This window comes from Suncus etruscus, chromosome 11 (genome assembly GCF_024139225.1).
Source record: "Suncus etruscus isolate mSunEtr1 chromosome 11, mSunEtr1.pri.cur, whole genome shotgun sequence".
NCBI classification, from domain to species: Eukaryota; Metazoa; Chordata; class Mammalia; order Eulipotyphla; family Soricidae; genus Suncus; species Suncus etruscus.
The window spans coordinates 48,399,666-48,422,789 of NC_064858.1; the positions used below are offsets into that span (position 1 = coordinate 48,399,666).

Consider the following 23,124-nt stretch of genomic DNA (forward strand, 5'->3'; position numbering starts at 1 on the left):
ACCGTGCTGGATGAGATGTGGTGCTCAGTAACTCAGCTCCTCTGTGTGCCCTGAAAGATTAATGAGGACAAGCAAAGGACTGAGTAAAGACTCCTAGCAGCTGGATGGGATGTGGTGGTGAGAGGGGATCGGATCACTTATCCCTGAAGCTGGAGTAAGTTTCAGTATGCCATAAAACAGTGTATAAAATGACCCTGACTTTTAAGAAGTTTTTGATGGGTTGAAAAGTTGTCTTATATGCTGGAAAATATGGTATTTTTGTTTGTTTGTTTGTTTGTTTTTGAGTCACACCCGGCAGCGCTCAGCATGGGGTATTCATGGCTCTGTGCTTAGAAATCACCCCTGGAGGCTCGAGGGGCCATATGGGATGCCAGGGTTCGAATCACCACCTGTCCTGCATTGGTTGTGTGAAAGGCAAACACCTTACCACTGTGCTATAGCTCCAGCCCCAAAATACAGTATTTTTATTTCTCATAAAAATCCTCTGCCTCCAAACTCTTTCAACCAAAGAGCATGGATTCATCACAATACCCTCTTTAATTCTTTTATTCATTTGAAGTGTGAATCCATGGCTACCTCTCATCTTTGTCTAACTTTGTCTTTTTAAAAGCAAGGTCATTTTTCTTGCCTGTGATTCACCCAGAAATGGGGATAATAATTGTATTGAGAGCACAGAGAAAGCCTCAAAGTCAGTTAAGGAAGTAGGAACATGAATGGGGGATTGTCCAAGAAGAGAAGTAGGGTTGTGGGAATGGAGTGGCCCAAAAAGAGGGGCCCCCTCCCATCATAGAAACTCGGCTGCATCAGTATGAACAACTATGAAACAACAGAGAATCCACAAGTCAGAGAAGCCAGGGAGCAGTATCCCAGAGTCATGGAGAAACAGTAGCCAACGCTGAACCCAGTATATAATGCTGAATCTATATAGTATATAGGATCTTCCCCAGTGCATAGAAATGGCCTTTTCACCCTGTTCCAAAGTTATTGGACCCAGCGTGGTGTGTGCTTTTATTTGTAATAATACTCTGCATTGATGATTCCTGGAAACTCTTCTAGGAGTCTGAGTTGCAATGCAGGCTCGAGGGTGTCATTTCTCTCACATCCGGGGTGGTGTTTGGACATGTACCAGCACTCATATACAGCATCTCAGCATACTTTTCTGTGCTTCCAGTAACTGGTTTTTATTAAACACAAAATCCAAAGTTTATGGGACACATGTAGTAGATAAGCTCTTTTGTTTTTTCATCCCTGTAATTTCTGAGGTTTGATAGCACTTTGGTGCTCTAAGTACAAAAGCTGTTTTTCTGTTCTTTGGGAAACATACACACAAAAAAGTGCTGCAATAAGTAAGCTAAATGAATATGGCATGAAGATATATGCTATTTTCTCCACCCTCTTTTTTCCTTACTTCAATCCTTTCTTCCCACTCTCCTAATTTTCCTTCCTTCCTTCCTTCCTTCCTTCCTTCCTTCCTTCCTTCCTTCCTTCCTTCCTTCTTTTGCTGTAGAAGGTGGAAATTCAGGAAACTCAGAATGTATTTGTCAGAGCAGATTACTTCATCTCTATACACTTTAGAGTTTACCACCAAAGTCTAGTTTCCACCCATCACCATATAGTTGATTCTTAACCAATCTCTCTCACCCTCCATCCCTCTTCTCTTCTGATAACCACCATTTTGCTACCAGAATCTAAGGTTTTTGTCTTTTCTTGCCTGCTTTATCGCCCACATATAATTGACATCCTATAAGACTTGATCTGCACTGATGTATGTCACTTAGAATATCCCCTCTAGGTCCCTCCATCTTGTCATAAATGGCAATATTCCAGTGGGTACAACTGAATGGCTGGATGGCTACTATCAGAAAATTAAGAATGAATCCCATCTGATTATTTCATTTCTTGGTATTTATTAAATGATGAAAAAAAGGTTAGGGGGATAGCCTAAGCAGTAGAGCAGCTGCTTACCACATGAGAGGCTTCAAATTTGATACCTGGTACCACATCATTCTCTGACCCTCAGTCTCCAGCACCAGGCGTGTTGTCCTGTTTCTCTCTCAGCATCAACCTAGTTCAAAAAGTGTAGATACCAATTGGAAAGATATTAATGATAGCCAAGATTTGGAAACAACTGAAGTGCCCACTTCAGAGAGATGGAAATATCAAGATGTGATTTGCTTGACAACATTTTGTTCAACTGTGAGCTACATAGAGCCTGAAGGTATAGTTATATCTAGGCTAGTGCACAAGAAAGGTGATTGCCCAGCAATACATCCCTCAGAACCTCTTCTTATTGCAAAGCAACCCAAGATGTCTTTCCTATGCTCTTTATGAAAAGCACTCAATGATGGTGATGACTTTAAGAGCAAATGTTAGTCTTTTTTGTTTCTCTTCTTGTTCCAAAACGGCATGAGGAAGGAACACTTGCTTGAGAATTCTTTGAAACCAGACAGGGCTGTTTGAAACTGTAAACTTGGAGCAGGATATTTGTCATATTAGTCACAACAGTGGAGAAGGAAATGACTTGTTTTGCTTCAATTTGGTTATCCACCCAGTAGTTAGGACAGTGTCTAGAGGCAGGCTCAGGCTAAGATGAGGAGTAATAGTGGCATGTAGCCCTTTCTCTGGAAAAGTGAAACAGTCTTCAGAACTATCTGAAAGCAAAAGGAACTCATTAATAGGCCTGATACCTGCTTCTATGAGAAATTCCTAAAGCTGGAGATTTTCTCTGTGACCAGGCCCATCTGTGGCACATATTTTTGATTCAGATATTCTTCCCTCTCCAGCCAAGACTGAGAGAGCAGCCAATTTTGTGGACAGATCCCTTTAATAGGAGACAAATAAAACTATCAATGCTAAATAAAATAGATCATTGTAAAACTGGGGCTAAATCCCACAGGAAAGAATATGTGAGATTAACTGCCTTATGTAACAAGATGGCGTTTAATAGCTGGCATCATTCTTTGTGTTGTTCCAAGGGAGAAGCTGCCAGAGCTAGGGCCAGAGCACAGGATATTATTTTAAAGTACTGTAGCCTCTGGAATTTTTCCTCAGAGAAATCTCAAGAATCAAAGTTTTACTTTGATTTATGGTCGCTTTAGATGTTTAACACTTCAGACTTTTCAAAGCTTACAGCCTCTGCTTCCAGTAGCCTCTGGCTGTTTTTCTTTTACTTTGAACCATCATTTTTAAATGGGAAGTTTTAAAATGATGCAAAGAGAAGGTTTTATAACCCAAGATATTTGAGTGGTTTAAAATGGATAAAAAGGATAAGACTGGAAAGGCAGAAGACTTGAGTCTTCTCAGCTGCCAGTGATAGTTCAACTTAGCACGGTGAGCAGGAAAGGATGTTCAAAGCAGCAGCACATTCACTCAGCAAGCAGTACTGGGCCAGCTCTGGGCCTCATAGAGTCTCCATTGAGGTATGTGGCTATGCCTGTGCACATATAGAGTTGCCTGAGTCCTTTGTCTTTCACGTCAGAACCTGGCATTTTCCTCCAGATGAGAATTCTACAGTGTTAAAGATAACAGTGGGGTGAGCATGCTGAACTATGGACAAGTCTGGGATAGATCTAATTCATGCAAACAAATCATGACCAAGGATAAGAGGACAGGGTGTTCTGTTTTGAAGGAAAACATTTTATTAAGGTATAATTAGCATACAATAAACTGCATATACTCTATGGATAATTTGGTAAGTTTTAATATGGGTATGAATTTGTCACTATGGTAGTAGCAAGTATACCTGTCCCCTCCCTGAAAATTTACTCATATATGCCCCGTTGTTATTCTTTCTTCTCAGCATCTCTATCCACAGGCAGCCCTCAGTCTGCTTTCTGCCACTATACATTTATTTCCTTTCCTAGAATTTGACACAAATGGAATTATACATTGTCTCTTTTGTCTGGCTTCTTCAGTGTAATTTTTTTTTATCACTCATGTGGATATTAGTACCTGTATTTCATTTCTTCTAAATACAGTATTTAATGATATAGCTATACTACCAGTGTTTTTACATTTACCTGTTCCTATTAACTATTAAAATACAGCCTTTATGAACACTGATATTTAAGTCTTTGTTTAGACATAGGCTTTCTTTTCTTTTTAGTAGTTACCTCTACATGGATGATTGGGTTCTATGGTAGGAAAACATTTAATATTTTAGGAAACTCATTTTTTGCAAAATAGTTGTCTTATTCTCTGTTTCCTCTATGAGAGATAATGAGTTTCAGCTTTTCATATTCTCACTAACATTGCCTGTCAGTTTCCCCAATTTTCACCATTGTGGCTTGAATTTGCATTTCTCTGATGACTAGTAATGTTCTCACATGTTCATTTGTGACTCATATCTTCTTAGCTGAAGAGTCTATTTAAATAATTCCTACTTCTAAATTGGGTTGTTTCTTTGTTTAACTGATCTTAGAGTATTAAGTATGTGTATGGTGTACTTTATAAGGTTATACTTTATAAGGTTATGATTTCTAATTTTTTACTTCCAAGCTATACTTGGTCTTTTTATTTGCTCAATAGCATTTTTTAAGAAACATTTCTCATTTTGTTGGCATTCCATTCACTCATTTGCTCTTTTGTAAGGGTCAACTTTTAGTGTTATTTCTTAGAAATTTTTGCTTAAACCAAGGTTGTATTTCTCCTAGTTTTCTTCTAGAATTTATTTATTTTTAAAATTTAGTTCTAGTATCCATTTTAAGTTGATTTTGGTAACTGATAAGAAGTATAGATTGAAGTTTTCTCTCTCTTTCTATTTCTCTCTATTTCTCTGTCTCTCTCTCTGTCTCAATATGACAATTGTTTCAGCATCATTAATTGGAGGGACCACTCTCTGCTGTATTGATTATGCACTAAAATGATCAAAAACAGTTTGTCCATGTAAGTGTAGATTTATTTCTGGACTTTAGTCTGTTCCATAAATCTGCTTGTCTATTTTTTTATGTTAAATGATGTGTTGATTTTAACAGAAACAGATCACTCCTCCAAAACAGATCCCAGAAAGAACAGTTAAGCCAACTCTATAGTAAATAGGTAATCAGTGGGAAAATGATAGGTTTTCTCAACAAATGATATTGGAACAATTAGACATCTATGTTTAAAAAATAGAAAGATGAACCTGAATCCATGCTTCACATCCTGTTGAAAAATCCTAAAAATCTGGGGCCTGAGAGAAAGCATGGAGGCAGGGTATTTGCCTTGCATGCTGAAAGATGGTGGTTCGAATCCTGGCATCCCATAAGGTCCACTGAGCCTGCCAGGAGCGATTTTTGAGCATAGTCAGGAGTAACCCCTGAGTGCCGCCCGGTGTGACCCAAAAAACAAAAACAAAATCTTAAATATAACACTCTCTTCATTTCTTTAACTTTAGAGTGAATACAGAAGTTAGGCAGCAGGGTTTTTTTTTTCTCATAATTTAACTATTCTAATACCTTCACACCTTTTTGTAAGATTTTAAGTTGGTGGGTCTAGAGAGGTAGTGGAGCAGGTAGGATAATTGTCTTGCATGCAGCCAATCTGGATTCAGTCCTCAGAACCCCGTAAGGTCCTCTAAAACTCGCCATGATCCTTGAGTATGGAGCCTAGAAGTAAGCCCTGAGCATTACTGGGTATGGACCCCCCCCCAAAAAAAATACAAACAAAAAAAAAGAATTTAAATTGACTTGTTAATTTTTATTTTTAAATATACTTGGTGATGTAGTTATAGAAAGATAGTATTCATGCATCACCTTTATATCTTAACAATTAAAAAAAAAACATTGAAACCAATACAGCATTTGAATAATTTTCCACAGCATTGTTTCCAAGTTTATCCAGACGCCATCTGTGCAAAATGGTATTATTCAAGTGCCAATGGATACACCAAAAAAGTGTTTTAATACTGGTATTTATTTTCTATTATTGGCATGAGGACAATTCAAGTGAGTCAACAAGCAAAACCTATAATCTGGAGTTCTATGAAACCTTCATGTAAATCTCATGTATTGTTTCTATAGTTTGGGGGATGGCCAAGCCCATCTCTGGACCAAATTCAATCCATTGACTACCAGTATGTGGTCTTTGGTGGACTGGCTCTTGCATGTGCTTTCAGAGTCAGTTCTTCACCAAATTGCTGATGGAGTACTGAGGATGTGCCAGAAAGTACTTTGTGCCCCGAAATTCTGTCTTTTTACCCTGGTCTTTAAGGAACCTCTGCTTCCAGGTAGTGCTTAGGTTGGGCCTTAAATGCCACCTGTCTTCAACTTAATCTGCCCCTTCCCCAAGTCCTTATTCTTACTCGTGGCTGCTACAGTAATGGACCTGGTTTATTATGCTTGGAAGAATCCTGGAAGGCCCCTCTAGAGAGGTGATGCTGAGCTGATTGTTGAGTAGAAGTTAGCTGGCTAAATGAATGTCCACTCAATTGGTATTCATCACACTTCAGGTTGGTCTACCTTAGAGGTTGCTAATCAAGATTAAAAAATATGGCAATGTATATAATAAAGAAATATTTCTTGTTTTGTTGAACTTTTATTTCCATTTACATGTATGCTTATAATATATACATGCATATACATTTAAGGAAAAAATAGAATTTGGAAAATGTGGGAATTTGATGGGGGATGGTCTCCTCTATGGATAATCAGGGTTACTTCTGGCTGTGAACTCAGGAATTGCTTCTAGCTAGCTTAGGGAACCATATGGGATGCTGGGGATCAAACCTGGTGGGCCACATGCAAAGCAAATGCCCTGCTTGCTTTTTTGTCACTCCAGCCCCCAAAATCTTTATTGAAGATTAAACAAGATATTCAAAGGCTATTTATTAATAATATCTTATTTCTGAGAGCCTCTCATTATAAACATATTCCCAAATGGAGAATTTCCACTTGCAACTATAAGCTCGAATTCTCTTCCCAAGCTCCATCACCAATTAATTGTGAGTATAAGCAAGTGATTTTAAAACCCTTAATTCTGTTTCTTCATTTGTAAAAGAAATAAGGGTAGGTAGATATTGCCCAAGCCTTACAGAACGCCTTGTTCCAGAAAGATGCCTTACAAACTGCAATTTACACAGTAGCTCAATTTACTCCCTACCTTATTGTTAGCATTGAAATATTCGTAGCAACATAGTTAGGCCTCAATTAGTTTTTGCTGAATGAATGTCTCCATCCTTATAAAACCTGCATTTCATGAAAAATTACCTAAATTGTTACAGAAGTCTCCCTTAGCTACAACAATTGGAAGCATGCAAAGTCTAAAAAATTAGTTTTGTTAAGAATCACAAAATTCTTCAGCTAGATCTGCTATGCTTAGCTTTGCTTGCTCCATGCCTGTTAGTCAGTCTCATATCCGGTGACATCTTACAGTGTGTTTCCTGCACAAAACCAGCCGCCCCATAGGTTTGCTTCTAAATTGAGGGTTGGAACCTGCTTATATCTCAGGTGCTGTTGCCAGCTTTGTGCTATGACTAAGATTGAGTTCCTGGATTCCCAAAGCTTCTAGTTCCCTATAGTAGTGGCCAGATTCAGTGCTTTGGCACTGAATTCAAATGATCACATTAACCAATTTGGGCAGATCTAGTGACTGGCCATATTATACATTTGAGTGTTTAATATGGTCTATTTGGCTGATGTTATTTCTGTGAGACTGTCATCTCCCTTTCACCTAGCTATTAGCTTAAAGCTAAGGTTGTGCTTCTTCATTTTGCTAGGCTCAGTATTATATTTACAGTCATTTATAACATCTTAATTTGTCTTCCTGAACTACACAGAAGGCAGGTATAAAACTATTCTGTACTTTTGGGATTGATTTTTCTTTTCTTTTTTTTTTTTTTTTGGTTTTTGGGCCACACCCGGTAACGCTCAGGAGTTACTCCTGGCTATGTGCTCAGAAGTTGCTCCTGGCTTGGGGGACCATATGGGACACCAGGGGATCGAACTGCGGTCCATCCAAGGCTAGCGCAGGCAAGGCAGGCACCTTACCTTTAGCGCCACCGCCCGGCCTGGGATTGATTTTTCTAAACATGAAAGAATGTCACATTTATTTCTCCCCACCTGCCTCCATTGGCTCTTGCTAGGACCAGTCTATCCATCTATTGAAATTGTTTGGATACTTGATAATGTCACTCATCACATTTATTGTCCTTTGAGAGAAAGCAGAAAATGAAAAGTCTGCCTTCTCTCTCTCCTTAGGTTGCCAAATGATACTGAAAGTTTGTTTTGAAGATTAGTGTTGTGTCTAGCTTCTTCTAGGCAAGTTTAAGTTGATAAGAAACACATTTTATTGAGCATCATTTTGTAATTTATAATATGCAATCAAAACTCTTGATGCTATTCTTTATTACCCAGAAAGAAGCGGCCAAGATAATATCAACAGACCATGGAGTTGGCTTGTTTTCTTTGGTTTGGAGATTTTAAATATTTATAAATTGGATCTTGAAAATCAAAGTGACAAACATTTAAAAATGACTTGGAGATCATAAGTTATAAATAAAGTAATGAAAGACTTTTTTGTTCCTATTTGAAAAAAATAGGAAAAAGTAAAAAAATGTATCCATAGAATGGAACATTCGTATTAAAGAATCTTCTATTTTGCTTGCTAATTGCCTGTGAAAAAACAATGTTATTATTAATATTGAAAATGTGTATGAGTTATCTATCTACTCTGGGTAACTGCCAACACAGTTGTCTTTGAGCATCTGGGCTCTGTTTTTAATTTCAAAAGGTAGTTTTAAAGTACTGTTTCAGTAAGCCAAGTAATGTTCGCCATATGCTAGTGGATTTGTGACTGAGAAATATTAGAAACAGCAAAACAGCACTTGATCAAGGGCTAGGGGCTCTCTGCCTTTGTGAATACTTCATAAAAAATATTAGCAATAGAGGCTGAAGAGAGGGTGTTTGCCTTGCACAAGGCCAACCTGGGTTTGATCCTCAGCATCCCATATGGTTCCCAGAGCCCACCAGGAGTAATTCCTGAGAGCAAAGTCAGGAGTAACCCCTGAACACTGCCAGATGTGGCCCACACACAAAAATATTAACAATTATATCTTGTTATGAATTAAAGATAATATATTAGTTATATCTTCACACACTTTCTTGGGCTTGCTTCCTTTTTTTTACTTCAGATTATAAAAGAAATCAAAACATTTTGGATGGGCCCACATAGTATAATCAAAGATAATCTTATTTGATCTCTGCTTTAAAATAACAGACAAGTTGATTCTGATTAGCAGTCAATTTTCTTCTTCAACTTACTGATTATAGCTTTTGTTCTTAATGTCCATAGTTTTTTTTATTTTTAATGTCCATAGTTTTTAAATGGGGAAAGAAAGAGTCCATTTTCATAGAACTGCTCTTAAAATTCAGTAGAAATTGCATATTTCCCCTGAAAGCCAAGTAGTATTTCATTGTATAGCTATGGCACAGTCTCTTTCCCACCCAACTGTTCTTGGGTACTCAAGATGTCTCCAGATTTTGCTACTTGATGTCAAGAAGCAGCTTAAGGGGCTTTGGGGCAACCGTGTGTGTGACAGAGGAGTATTTTACCTTAGAAAGAAGGGACATAGTTTTCATTTGCATTGCTTAGAATTGTTGTCACATGGTGATCAGATGAAAACGCAGATCTGTTTTGAGTGTGTTTATTCAGCTTTAAGAGATCAAATTCAATGAAGTGTACCAGAAGAAGGATAAAAACATTATGATATCTCATATGTGATATTTAGAGCAACTGCATGAGGTAATACAATAGTTTAAATGGTGGTTGTCTGGAACACTCTAGACCTCAGTATAGTGAGGAGAAGAAAAGAAATTGATTGGAGGAGAAAGACATGTGAAATAACAGGGGAATAGAGACCAAGGGGACTTAAATGCATTGCTGGTGTTAAAGGACAGAATTAAATATCCAAGCTACAGGGTAAACAACAATGGATTCATGAGAACCAAATTTTAACAACTAAACTTAAAAAAAGTTATGATGGCAAGATAGGGAAGAGGATTGTGGCATAGTATGGACTCTGGGAATATTGACTGGTGGAGGGATGTTCACACTGATGGTAGAATTGGTGTTGCAATATTGTATGTCTAAAACTTAACTATGAATAAATTTATAAATAGGGTTCTCTTCAAATAAAAATGTTCTTAAAATAAAAAAAAAGATCTCTGTAAACATCTGAAGCAATCTGTTTCTATTTACCCATCATTGTTTTACCATGGTTGATATTTGCATTTTATTTATTGTACCAACTATAACTTGTCAAGACTTTTAGAGAGAGTCTCAAAAGCTGGCTTCTTAAATTATTTTCATGCTCAAGAATATCTGATTACCTTACATTTTAAAGTCATCTTGACAAAGAATAATGGTCTTAGACTATTTTTCACTTTAGACTCTTAGAGATCTTGCTTTATTATATTTATGTTAAAAATTCTGAATGACTCTCCCCAAGTTTTTCTCATTAGTAACTTGCTTTTGTGCTAGAAGAATTGGTTTTAGTAATGAAATTAAATTATTATTTTAAATAGTTATATTTATAAAATTATAAGGTGGAGAGTATTGCAGGCTATAGTGTAGACAGCAGACAGTGCTCCTGAAATTAAGTTATTTGCCAATAGTACCTTGCAATGTTTTATATTGTGTCAGACTTTTCCTAAAATGGTATGTTTCTTTAACTTAGACATTCTGTTGTTGATCCTTATTATGGATTTTTTTTGTTTGTTTGGTCTTTTTGTTTTTGTTTTTGTTTTTTGGGCCACACCCATTTGATGCTCAGGGGTTACTCCTGGCTAAGCGCTCAGAAATTGTCCCTGGCTTGGGGAGACCATATGGGAAGCTGGGGGATCGAACCGCAGTCCTTTCTTGGCTAGCGCTTGCAAGGCAGACACCTTATCTCTAGCGCCACCTACCCGGCCCCAGTGGATATTTTCTTGTTTAAGATCTTTAAGTACTCTGGGTTGAGTTTTCTTCATCAGGGCTACCTATTCACTTTTTTATTTTGGCTTTTTGGACCAACCTAGTGGGGCTCAGGGTTTATTTCTGGCTCTGCATTCCTGGAGGTGTTCAAGGAACCAATATGAAGCAGGAGGGATGAAACCTAAGTCAGCCATGTGTATGGCAAGCACCCTATCCATTGTACTCTTACTCCAGCCCTGCCCACACACTTTTTTTTTGTTTTTCATTTTTTTACAATTTATTCATCCTCGTGAAAAAAATCTGCACAATCATCATATAAGTCACTACAGAATCTTTACTTCTTCTGGCGGTTCCCCTGACTTTCTTCATCCTGTTCTTGTGCTCCTTCCGCTGCTTCCTCAAAGTTTCCTTCTTCTCGTACAGGCCGTGTCTCGTCAATCTATGCTTGGGCTCATTCTTCTATCGTGTGGTCCAAGGAATCATAAATTATGCCGAAGCCAGTCGTCTTGCCGCCACCAAAATGGGTCCTGAACCCGATTACGAAGATAACGTCTGGGGTGCTCTTGTACATTTTGCCAATTTCTCTTGAATTTCCGTCTTTGGCACGGTGGCCTTGCCAGGGTGTAGGACATCAGTGTCCATCTGCTTCCGCTGTAGCAGTCCGTTGGTCATGAATTTCCTGTTGCGGATGGTGACCGTGTCGTTCATGATGGCGGCGCAGCAACAGAGTCAGGGGGAAAGAGCCACACTTTTTTTTTTTTTTTTTTTTTTTTTTTTTGGTTTTTGGGCCACACCCGGTGACGCTCAGGGGTTACTCCTGGCTATGCGCTCAGAAGTTGCTCCTGGCTTGGGGGACCATATGGGACACCGGGGGATCGAACCGCGGTCCGTCCAAGGCTAGCGCAGGGAAGGCAGGCACCTTACCTTTAGCGCCACCGCCCGGCCCCAAGAGCCACACTTTTTAACGGTATGTTTTTCTTTCCTACATATCTATCCTTTTCCTCTAATTGCCTTGAATTTTATCTCTAATATCTAATTATCTCAAGTCTTTTCTGAATATAGGTTTATGATTTTAATTCTGTGCAATGATTCTTTTCTCTTTGTAAATTTATTTTTATTTAGTAACTGTGAATTCAATTTTTGGTGTTTCTGATTTATTAATTTATGATAATGCTGCTTTGGTTCTCTGCAGATCTTTTTTTTAACTGCATTTTTATTTATTTATTTATTTATTCATTTTGGTGTTTTGGGGCCACATTCATTGGCCCTCAGGGATTACTCCAGGCTCTGTGCTCAGAAATTGCTTCTGGCAGGCTCGGGGGACCATATGAGATGCCAGGGATTGAACCAAGGTCAGTACTGAGTCGGCTGTGTGCAAAGCAAGTGCCCTACTGCTGAGCTATTGCGCCGGCCCTCCATAGATCATTTTAATATGATTTTTAACCTTTTTTTTTTTTAAATCTTGTTTTGTGTTTTGATTATCTGAACATAATGCTCTCCTTTTATGACTTCGTGTTCCTTGTTGTTTCTTGTTGGGCTGTTCTCTAACAGAATACTTTTCCTTATTTCTTGGGAATTGCTTTTCTTTTATTCAATCCCTGTCCCCTGTGTTATCTCTCAGAATCATTAGTTGCTGTAGTATGATGCTCAATTGCTTTGCCATTTCATTCTATCATGAGCATTAGTGCTCAGACACACCAGGATGAATTCTTTGGGACTACTTCTGATGTTTGGTGCCCTTTGAGGACTAGGTGTCTCCTTTTCTGTCTGCTCTCTGTAGCATAAGTGTACAACCCAGGATAGGAGACAGGGCTGAGAGTAAGTTGAACTGAGTTGCTTGAGTTAGAGCCAATGTAGGCTATGCATCATGAGACAGTCCACTCACCCTCAGTACTTTTTGTTTCTGTCAGGATGAAGTGGTCTTAGCTGTTCACATTTCTAATTTCCTAATACCTCCAGAAGACCCTTAGCATCCCCACTCCATTGAATTTAGCAGAGGAAAAAAATCATAAGAAAGCACATGCCATTCATTCCTTTACAGATATCAGATTGAATCTGTTTAAAGTCAATGTTATTAAATAATTGTTAGAGCTTCAGAGAGGCAGAAATGGTCATGTGCTTCTTTTTATTCTCTGTAGGTACTGAGGTCTGGAGAGTCCAAGATCAGGCTTCATTGTAATACTTGTCACCCAGATGACTTTCTGGGATCTCTGGGTCTTTCTCACTCTCTAAATATGGATGTGGGAGAGAGAAGTAACTAGAAAGTGATTAGATTCTGACCAATAACTTTGACACTGTTTTAATATTATAGACTCACTACTTTAAAATTGTTTATTCAGTCTCAAATTATGCACTAGAAATTCTTTGTTTTTTAACATATAAATGTTGACTAAATATAAGAGTAGTTGCTAACAATACCTATAGAATTATTTAATCTGTTCATGTATCCAGTAATATGCAGTGAGTTTGACAATAGGTGTTATACTATTTTGAATACCTTGAAGATATTGTTAAACAAAACCATGGAGGTTCTCCTGACTGTGAGAAGTTTTCATTTTAGTAAAGATGGAATGAGTGTGCATGATGAAAGCCATAGTAATAACAAATAATAATGTATGTAATATACTTGAAGGTGTGATATGTGGAGAAGAGGACTCTCAGAGTTGACTAGGATATGTATTTAAAATAAAGATCTTTTGGAGCCAGGGAATCTATTCACAGAGAAGTAGCAATTGGTGGAAAAATCAGAAGCATAATAATCTAGACAGAGGGGCCAGCTGGTCTAGAACTAGGAAGCTGGATGTTCTTTTTAAACACGATGTTTAAGGACAGATTATTGGCACTGAGTCAAATCTATGCAAATATAGGAGAAATATGAATGCCCCAGCAAGTTGTAACAAGAACTTTTTTTTTTTTTTGGGGGGGGGGGTCACACCCGGCGATGCTCAGGGGTTACTCCTGGCTGTCTGCTCAGAAATAGCTCCTGGCAGGCATGGGGGACCATATGGGACACCGGGATTCGAACCAACCACCTTTGGTCCTGGATCGGCTGCTTGCAAGGCAAACGCCGCTGTGCTATCTCTCCGGGCCCTGTAACAAGAACTTTTAAAGATTTTATGCTGTTTTGAAAACACATACTCCGTCAATTCACTGCATAGGGTAACTTTCCATGAGAGATCCTTAAAAAGCAGGAAAAAAAACAGCCAAAAAAATTTTTTTTTGCTAACCCTTCCAAGCCTTGTTTCTGAGAGGGCAGATGATGCAATAAGAAATGAATAATGGTTGGTAACATGTCAGGAGATATAAATTCAGTAGAAAAATAACAAAATTGCATTTTTAAAAGATAGCATATCATGTTCTATCAAAAGTAGGCCTTGGATGTGTCCTGGGTTTTACCTTTTACAAATAAGAAAACAAAATAAGAGAGACTAAATGGTTTGCCCCACACTATTATATGGCTTAACTGGTAGATAATCCAAATTTACATAGTACTTGGGCCTGCCAGTTTCTCACTCTGAGCTGTGTCCTTCCACCCGCCCACCTTTTAATTTGCTGAGAACTCAATTACTGCTAACTGCATGTTGTTGACCTTCCCTGGACTTGTGCATCAAATCAAGTTTTCTATTACAGTAAGTATGATTTACTTGTATTTTGCAACCCGGCCTTGTTATTTGGGGTAGGCTGTCACTTCATCATCCTTGAAATCAGTTTCAGAAAGACCAGTTTATTTCTCCACCTCTCTGAGCAGACCAGATTGTTCTCTGTGATTATTTCTCAGAACAAGGGGTTCTGTCTTCATGCCCAAATAATTGACTCAGAGAATATGTTACATTAATCATTGGCTCGCAACCAGAATGATGACCCTGGAGCCAAATCACAGATGCTCCTTTCCCAACACTCAACTGAACCAAAAGCAAACAAACAAACAAACAAAAAACCTGTTAAACACAAAACATTAACCAGTAGCACCCACTCGAAGAGTTGAATGTAACTTCCTACCATGCATTTGAAAAAGTGGCAGGCAAGGAAGGAATCCCCTGGGAAAGGGATGGAATCCAAAGGATTGCTGCTAACATTGATGATATTCTGAGATGCCAGCCAAAGAGGTTAGAGCCAGCAACCTTTGGCAAATGTCGAGAACCACTTTATGCTCCTGGGCCTAGGCCCCAGCAATTCTTGCCCCTGTACTGGGCTTGGAAGAGAGAACAAAATTGTGACATACTTTAACTTACAAAGCAGACTTAATCAGCTTCCAATAAAAAGAAGAGCACCAGGGCACCAACAAAAGGTGAGTTCTCCTCTCATCTGTGATGCACTATGCACTACATAGAAAATAATGGCTGGTCTTATTGTACCTCGGAGGCAAAAAGGTAGCTGGTCCCCAGTAAAAATGAGCCAAGAGCCAAGGAGATACCAATCTACTGTGAGAGGGTAAAAGAAGGTTCTGGGGAGAAATGGTCATGTTAAGTATGAGTAACATTGGGCTGGAGAGAAAATACAGGGTTTCAGGTGCTTTCTTTGCATGCAGCTGACCCTGCTTCAAGCACCCCACCACCCCAATTATAAAATATGAGCATGGTGAAAGCGGATGTTGTAAAAAATTATTTGAAAATATTACCACTGAGAAATGAACAAAATAAAAACTGTCAATAGTCACTACATAATAATATTCCTGGTCTTTAGTAGCTCATGCTAGAGAAGAACAAAGAAATAAAATTTAAAATAAATAATTTATTGTAGCTGTGATGAAACACTGAAATTCTCTTATCTATTATTTTAAAAATGTGGTTCAATATATACAACATGAAACTTGCCATGTTTTAGCACATTTAACTTCCATAGTGTTATATGCCATTGTAAAATCAACCCCAGAGCTCTTTCCATCTTGGGACACTGAATATTTGTACCCATTGAAAACTCCTCACTAGCCTTGTCTTTCTGCTCCTGGCAGCCATTGTTCTTCTCCATATGTCTATGAATTTAGCTCCATTCAACATCTTGAATATGTGGAATCAGAACATGTGTTCATTTGTGATTGGTGCCCTTCACTTAACATGATGTCAAGAGTCGTTCATTTTGTAACATGTTAGAATTTTCTTCTTTTTAAAGTTGAATGGTGCTCTTATAGATATTTATATATGTTTAGTGTGTCTTTTTATAGCTTGATAAGCCCTTGGGTTGCTTGCTCTTTTTGACTCCCATGAGCAAATAGACTCTCATGCTAGATATACCAATATCTTTTCAAGTCATTGTTTTCAGTTTTTTAGAGTCTATAATACAAAAATGGGGGGCCGGGAAGGTGGCGCTAGAGATAAGGTGTCTGCCTTGTAAGCGCTACCAAGGAACGGACCGCGGTTCGATCCCCCGGCGTCCCATATGGTCCCCCCAAGCCAGGGGCGATTTCTGAGCACATAGCCAGGAGTAACCTTTGAGCGTCAAACGGGTGTGGCCCAAAAAACCAAAAAAAAAAAAAAAAAATGGGTCATGTGATAATCCCATCTTATTCATTTTAATAGTCTTATTGACATTACAGACAATGTATGTTTTAGGGGTACAATTTCACATCTCTTTAAAATACATTTCTGGCTGAAGCAATTGTATAGTAGGGTAGAGTATTTGCCTTGTGGACAACCCAGGTTCGATCCCTGGCATTCCATATGATCCACCAAGATATATATATATATATATATATATAAAATATATAAATATATATATTTAATATATATTATATATAATATAAAATATATACATATATATATAATATATAAAAAAAACTCAGTAATATAATTCCTTAGTGCAGAGCTGTGGCCCACCAGGGACCCCGACCAGCGGGTAAAGCTGGGGACCACGTCAGTAATTCGCAGTTCTCGAAGAGGAATCCGGCCTGAAATAGAAGAGGGACTGGGAAATAAAGAGACTCGAGACGAAGGGTTCCGATCAGGAGTCCATTTAATAAAGGGAAAAATAGACCTTTTATAGACAATGCAAAACAAAGAGAGTAGGGGCGAGGCGCAATAGGAATGGCTGTAACTTTCCACGGGAACATCTTGATTTTCCAAGGTTAATAAGATTATCATCAGTCAAGAGGTCCACATTATCTTTGAGCAACAAAATACAAAATCTAATCTCAGTTTGGGCCTTTTGACCCCTGTCTTTACAAGGATATCTTGGAACCTAGTGACTCCCTAGCTCTAGGCTATTTCTATTTCTTTGGGTCCAAGGGCAAAAAGGCCACATCTACTTGCATGCAGCTTGTCACTTAAGCACTTTGCCTCAGACTTTCAGAGACTCCATTTTGATTAGTGAGAGGGCTTTTTAATTATTCCAAACAGTCCCCAACACAGAGCCAGGAGTATCCCTTGAGAATTGCCAGGTATAGCCCAAAAAACAAAACCAAGTAAAATATAAGTCTCAATACCTTGCCTACCAGCAAAGTTATCAATATCCTTCTCCCAACTCCCATGGACTCCTCCATCATTTAATCCCTTTCTCCCCTTCCTCTTTGGTAACTTCAGTACTAGGGTCAGAGTCCAAGGTCTTGTGTTTATCTGTTTGTTTCTCTTGCCTTTTTTTAAATATCCCATGTATGAGAAAGGTAATTCAATATATGTATTTCTCCTAATGTATTTAACTTAGTATGCCACCTTAACCTATTAATTAAATTTATGTGAATTTTATTTTATTTATGTGATCCATCCTTAACTATTATCCCAAAAAGCATGGCTTTATCTTTTCTTATAACTGAGCTGTGTGTGTGTGTGTGTGTGTGTGTGTGTGTGTGTGTGTGTACACTACATCTTCTTTGTCAACTTATCTGTCATTAGAAACTTGAATCATTTCCAGATCTGAGCTATTATATATAATGCTGCAATAAATTGAAATGTGCATGAATCTTTGCAAATTAGTATTTTGGGGATAGGAATAGAATTGCAGGGTGTTGAAAGATAATTTATCTATTTTTAATATTTGTTAAATCTCTATACTATTTTCTGTAAAGACTGGACCAGTCACCATCACTCAACTTTTCTTGTTATTTTCTTTCATAAGAGCTAGCATAATGATGTGAAGCGGAATGAGATTTTCTTTTTTGCTTTAATTTATCGGGTGGGGGGATGGGCAAAGTGGTTACCTGCAGTGTCTGGAGACCATATGGTGCTGAGACTCCCACATGCAATGCAAACTCTTTGACCTTTAAGCCACTTCCTCAGCTCTAGAATGCAGTTATTAAATTACATATTAAAGAGCCAAGGAAATTAATTGAATATGGGGTAAGAGAGATGATAAAGGTTAGGGCTCTTGCTTTACATAAGCCAATCCCTCAGTTTCATTTTTGTTACCTCATAATCCTCCATACATCACTGAGTTTAATTCTGGAGGTTATACACAATATTGGCAGGAATGGGAGCCTTTCAATACCTTAGTGCTCCCTAGCACTAGCTAGCTCTATCAGCACTGTATTCTCAATGAACTGCTGGCCTGTCAGAGTGGGAATCATTGGGAAAGGACTCCTGGCTCTGAGCACTGCTTGGGAGGTTAAGGAAGTATTTTTTTATAAAATATATATATATATATGGATATAGCTAAATTTTTAAAAATAAAATGTGTTACTGTTATTAAATAATTTGAGGAATTACTATAGAAAAATATAAATGTTAAGTATGAGACAAGATTAAAATGATATGAGAAAAAGTCAGAAGGAATGAAAGAGAGGAAATTAAAAATATTGATTATCGAGCAATGATATAATAATAAAAGATATAGTTACCACTTGCACTTTCATATTTTTCTCAGTATTGTGTGTGTATTTTATAGCAGTTCAAAAAGCCATTTAATTTCTCGACTTTTTTTCCTATCTTACATGCAATCAAGTTAAATAAGTTTTGTTGGAGAAAATATAAAGTTATTTTATGATCCTTCTAACAGTATGTCCAGAGATGTCTAGAATGATATTTTCCAACAGTAAATACAATAATTTGTCTTTGTCCTTTTTTATGTGGCTTGAGTCTGTTTAATGAGCAAATATTTTATAAAGCCTATAAAAATCCTTGTTTTATTTTTGGGGGTCTTTTTTGTGGGGAGGGTCACACCCAGCAGTGCTCAGGGGCTACTCTTGGCTCTATGTTCAGAAATTTCCCCCGGTCGGCTTGGGGGACCATATGGAATGCCGGGATTCAAACCACTGTCCTCCTGCATGCAAGGCAAATGCTCTACCTCTGTGCTATCTTTCCGACCCCCCATAAAAATCCTTGTAATTAGCATAAAATATTGGTCAGTATAATCAATGTTGTTCTAATGACAACCTAGTCATTTTATTACTGCAATTCTGACAAACAGCAGAACATGTAGTTAACAGTCATACATATAACAGAGGACTTGCGGTCCTAGCAAACTGCAGTGGAAAGCATGTTTGGTTGGAAATGCCTGTTTTCCTAGTAGGCCCCTTGGTGTGGATTCATGAGTCACCTTTAAGGTGAGCATGAAGTGAAAAGGATCATCCCAACTGCTACAAAGTCAGTGCAGTATGGTGTGTGCCCAAGGTACTACAGCAAGAAGGATAGAAATGGCACTTCTCCTAGTGTCCTCCCCAGTAACCAGCATAGGTGCAATCCTTGTTGGTGTTTTCGGTCCCTGTCCATCTCTCTCCCTGCCTCCTGAACTTCTTTCACTTCCTTGAATAGATAAGATAGCCTTGTTATCCCACTTCTGGATCTTTGCACTTAGAGTCTCCTCTACTGAGAACACATTTGTCTCCTTGCCTTCCCATGGGCTCCTCTTTCTCATGTGCAAGGCTGGGCTGGGTCCTTCTTCCCCTGTGGCTGTGTGTAAATAGCCTATGGCTGACTAGGCCTCAGCCTACCAGAAGTCACCTGTTCCTTTGGCAGAAGAGCTTCACTCCGTGTTCCTGAACACACAGGCTTTCTCCTCTTCTTGGTCCTCTGCCAGGTTGTGGACTCTCCTTCTGGGCCAGCACTGGTCACTAGTCATAGCACACTCAGCACTTCTCACTTTCTGCTACCTCGATCTATGTCTTCCTTTTCCTCCTTTTGGCTCCGTTTCCTTCGAACTACAACTTTTCTTTGGCATTGTTGGGGCTGATCAGCGGGGAGTTGCTGTTCTGTTTAGTCTGCCAGTCTACACCACTAGTTGTTGCTCCTGTGTAGGCACCTACAGGTCAGAGCCAGAGGGTCCTGGGCCCCACTAAGGTGCTCAGAAAAGTCCCTGGAACTCTCTGTTCACCCTCTTGAGAAGATGGTCAGACATTATCCCTGACAACAACAGCAGCACAAACAGATGGCATTTGTGATGCCATCCTAACCTGGACCAAAAGGAAACAGGTGAGATTGTCGCAAAGGGGTTCTCAGATTGGATATCTAGTTTTCCTCTTTTGTTTTCAGGATTTCGGTAATGAACATTCACATAAATGCTAACATTTATCTCTTAAGCTTTCCACATACAGATTCAGGCTGAGCAGCCCCACCCGAAGATGAGGAAAAGTTTACCCTCCACATGTTTTAGACTCAGTTTCTACTGAATTGTATCTTTGGCTGTTCTCAATTTCTGGTCTCTCTCTTCCCCCTAGATGACCATGTGGCTGGGATCCCGCCCGATGTCCTCAACAGTTCCCCAACGGACCAGCAGATAAACCAATTGGCCCAGCGGCTGGGTGCAGAGTGGGAGGCAGTGGTGCTGTCTCTGGGCCTGACTCAGACCGACATCTATCGCTGCAAAGCCAACCACCCGTACAACGTGCACGCACAGATGGTGGAGGCCTTGGTCCGCTGGAGGCAGCGCTACGGCAGGCAGGCCACCTTCCAGAGCCTGCACCGGGGACTCCAGGCCGCTGATGCTGACCCCTCACTTCTCCAGTACATGCTGGAATGGTAGTGCCCCCCATCTGCTTGCTGGGTTATGGCTCCCCAAGCCACACATACTGAAAATGATAACTACCCATTCTGGTATTTTTTAGGTTGATTGTTTATTTGTATGGTTCATGAGCTTTAGAGAAAGGAAGAGAATAGGATGTCAACATGAAAGGCTCTATAACTTACATCTTCCACATAGATTTATTAATTTGCTGTTTTTAATTGAGGATTGCATGAATTTCATTACAGCTTGTAATTATGTGGTCTCCTTTTCATAGAGTATGGTAGATTTAAAAAAAGACATTGCAGGCAAGTGTCTTATATGTAAAAAACAAAACAAAACAAAACCCTGTATGTTACTTGAGAACTGTGGACTATTTTTGAGAACTATAGACTCTGATATGAATGATGGTGATGATAATAAAAAGTGAATCACTTGCTCCTTTTATCTGAAAGTATTGTTTGTTTTCTTCAAGATTAAGGATATAAAATTACCACAGTCATTTCTTAGGAACAGGATTGACTGTAGCAGTGAAATGCTTACTTTCTCCAGTCAAAATAAATAGTTCCAGCCAGTGTCTACATGGAATTTAAAAGCATCAAAGCTTTTTGAAGAGACACCAGTCAAGTGCCTACCTGCATACCTGAGCCTTTATCTTTCAAAATTTCTTAAACAACCCCTGAAATCCTTGAGCCTTTTGTGGAAAGGATTTAATTCCAGGACAATAGGAGGTGTGGTTCGGTCTTTCCAATTAAGCCATGAAGAGGAAAACGTGCTCCTAGGAATCTGATTTCGGGAGGGCTTTTTTTTTTTTCCTTTTCTTTTGTTCTTTCATGGATAATAATGTGGTATTTAACAAATGCTTTACTGTTTTCAAGACTGTTTTCTAAATGCCACTTCAGTGGTTTCTCACAAAAATCCTGCATAGTGATTGAGCAAGAAAGGTGATTTGCCTGGGGATGAAAATAGGTCATGAATTAAGAGTGCTTGTCTCTGGAGGCCCCTGGGAGCCCTTTTGCAACTGTTTGTGCTGCCCTTTAACGAGCTAGATCAGAAGCTATATTTCACCCCTGCTTGCCCCTTTCCACTGCGTCAATTTAGTCACAGGATTTCACCCCTGTGATTCCTCAGTTTCCTCAATGGTAGAAGGAAGAAATGGTCATCCCTGGGTCCAAGAATTTCATAACAAAAATCTGTATAGGGCTCACCCAGTGCCTTGCCCCAAACTCAGCTCTGAAAATGATGTTGCTGATCCTGCTACTATAGCTAGACAGGGCATATAGCCAAATGAATGGTGGTTAAAATTAAAGACGTGCTTTTTCTATTGTTCTTGCTCAGCTTCGCAATGGTATGGGGCTTTATTCACATGACAGTACACCCAATGCTAGGACACAGGATGATCTCAGTCTACTGAAATTACCCCAAGAGTAGTCATCTTGTCCTCAGACCACAATTTTACTGATTGTTTTCCTTAAAACAAACTCCATAAATCGCCCGTAGAAGTCGTCCTTTGGTGGTGACTAGGGATGAGCACCCCCAGGGAGGTGTCAATTAAAACTGTAGCACCTGAGTAGATAATCAAGACCAAAGATAGTTTTTCTGATCACTAACTAACTTCACAATTGTATACCCCAATACTCACAAATGAATTCCTACTACATTGTGACAATTGTAACCTGTTACAGGTAACTGCTTTTCTGCGCTTTTGGTATATGTGCTCTACTCTCTAAAAGGCCTGGAAGGACTGATGGGAGCTGCAGGATTTGGGTCTGGGACCCTGTCCATTTGCCAGCTAATAAAACTTGAAATTCTTTTTTTTGTATTTGGTTTTTGGGTCTCATCCAGCAGCGCTCAGGAATTACTCCTGGCTCTATGCTCAGAAATCGCTCCTGGCATGCTTGGGAAACCATATGGGATGCCGGGATTCGAACCACTGTCCTTCTGCATGCAAGGCAAACACCTTACCTCCATGCTATCTCTCCGATTCCAAAACTTGAAATTCTTTTTTTTTAATATATTTTTTTATTTAAGTAACATGATCATATTTGGGTTAGTCATAACCAGAACATCCCCCTTCACCAATGCAACATTACCCCCTCCCCCCTTCCCATCCCCTGCCTGTATTCAAGACAGGCATTCTACTACAGTAATTTGTGTTTAAGTTCAGTAAGTTGTATTTTTTCCTTAAAAGATAAGAGTAAAAAAATATAGTAAAGGTGTGATAGTGGCAATCGCCAATGTTTGCATAGGTCCAGAAAAATGGAGAAAATGGAAAAGAAATCCTTGACCTGATTACAAAAAGGCCTTACCCCAGAAGTTTATTGGCATAAGATCGACTCTGGGTTCCAGGCATACCAGTCTATCCAACTCCAG

At 39.0% G+C, this 23,124-nt stretch overlaps 1 protein-coding gene across 1 annotated transcript in view; it reads left to right on the forward strand.

Annotated features, from left to right (window-relative positions):
- Positions 1-20,832, forward strand: part of CRADD (CASP2 and RIPK1 domain containing adaptor with death domain) — a 209,270-nt gene extending 188,438 nt beyond the window's left edge. The window contains exon 3 of the mRNA XM_049782844.1: positions 20,468-20,832. Within this exon, the coding sequence (XP_049638801.1) occupies positions 20,468-20,772 (305 nt within the window). The 3' untranslated portion in view covers positions 20,773-20,832. The remainder of the gene's footprint in view (positions 1-20,467) is intronic.
- Positions 20,833-23,124: the final 2,292 nt, after the last annotated feature.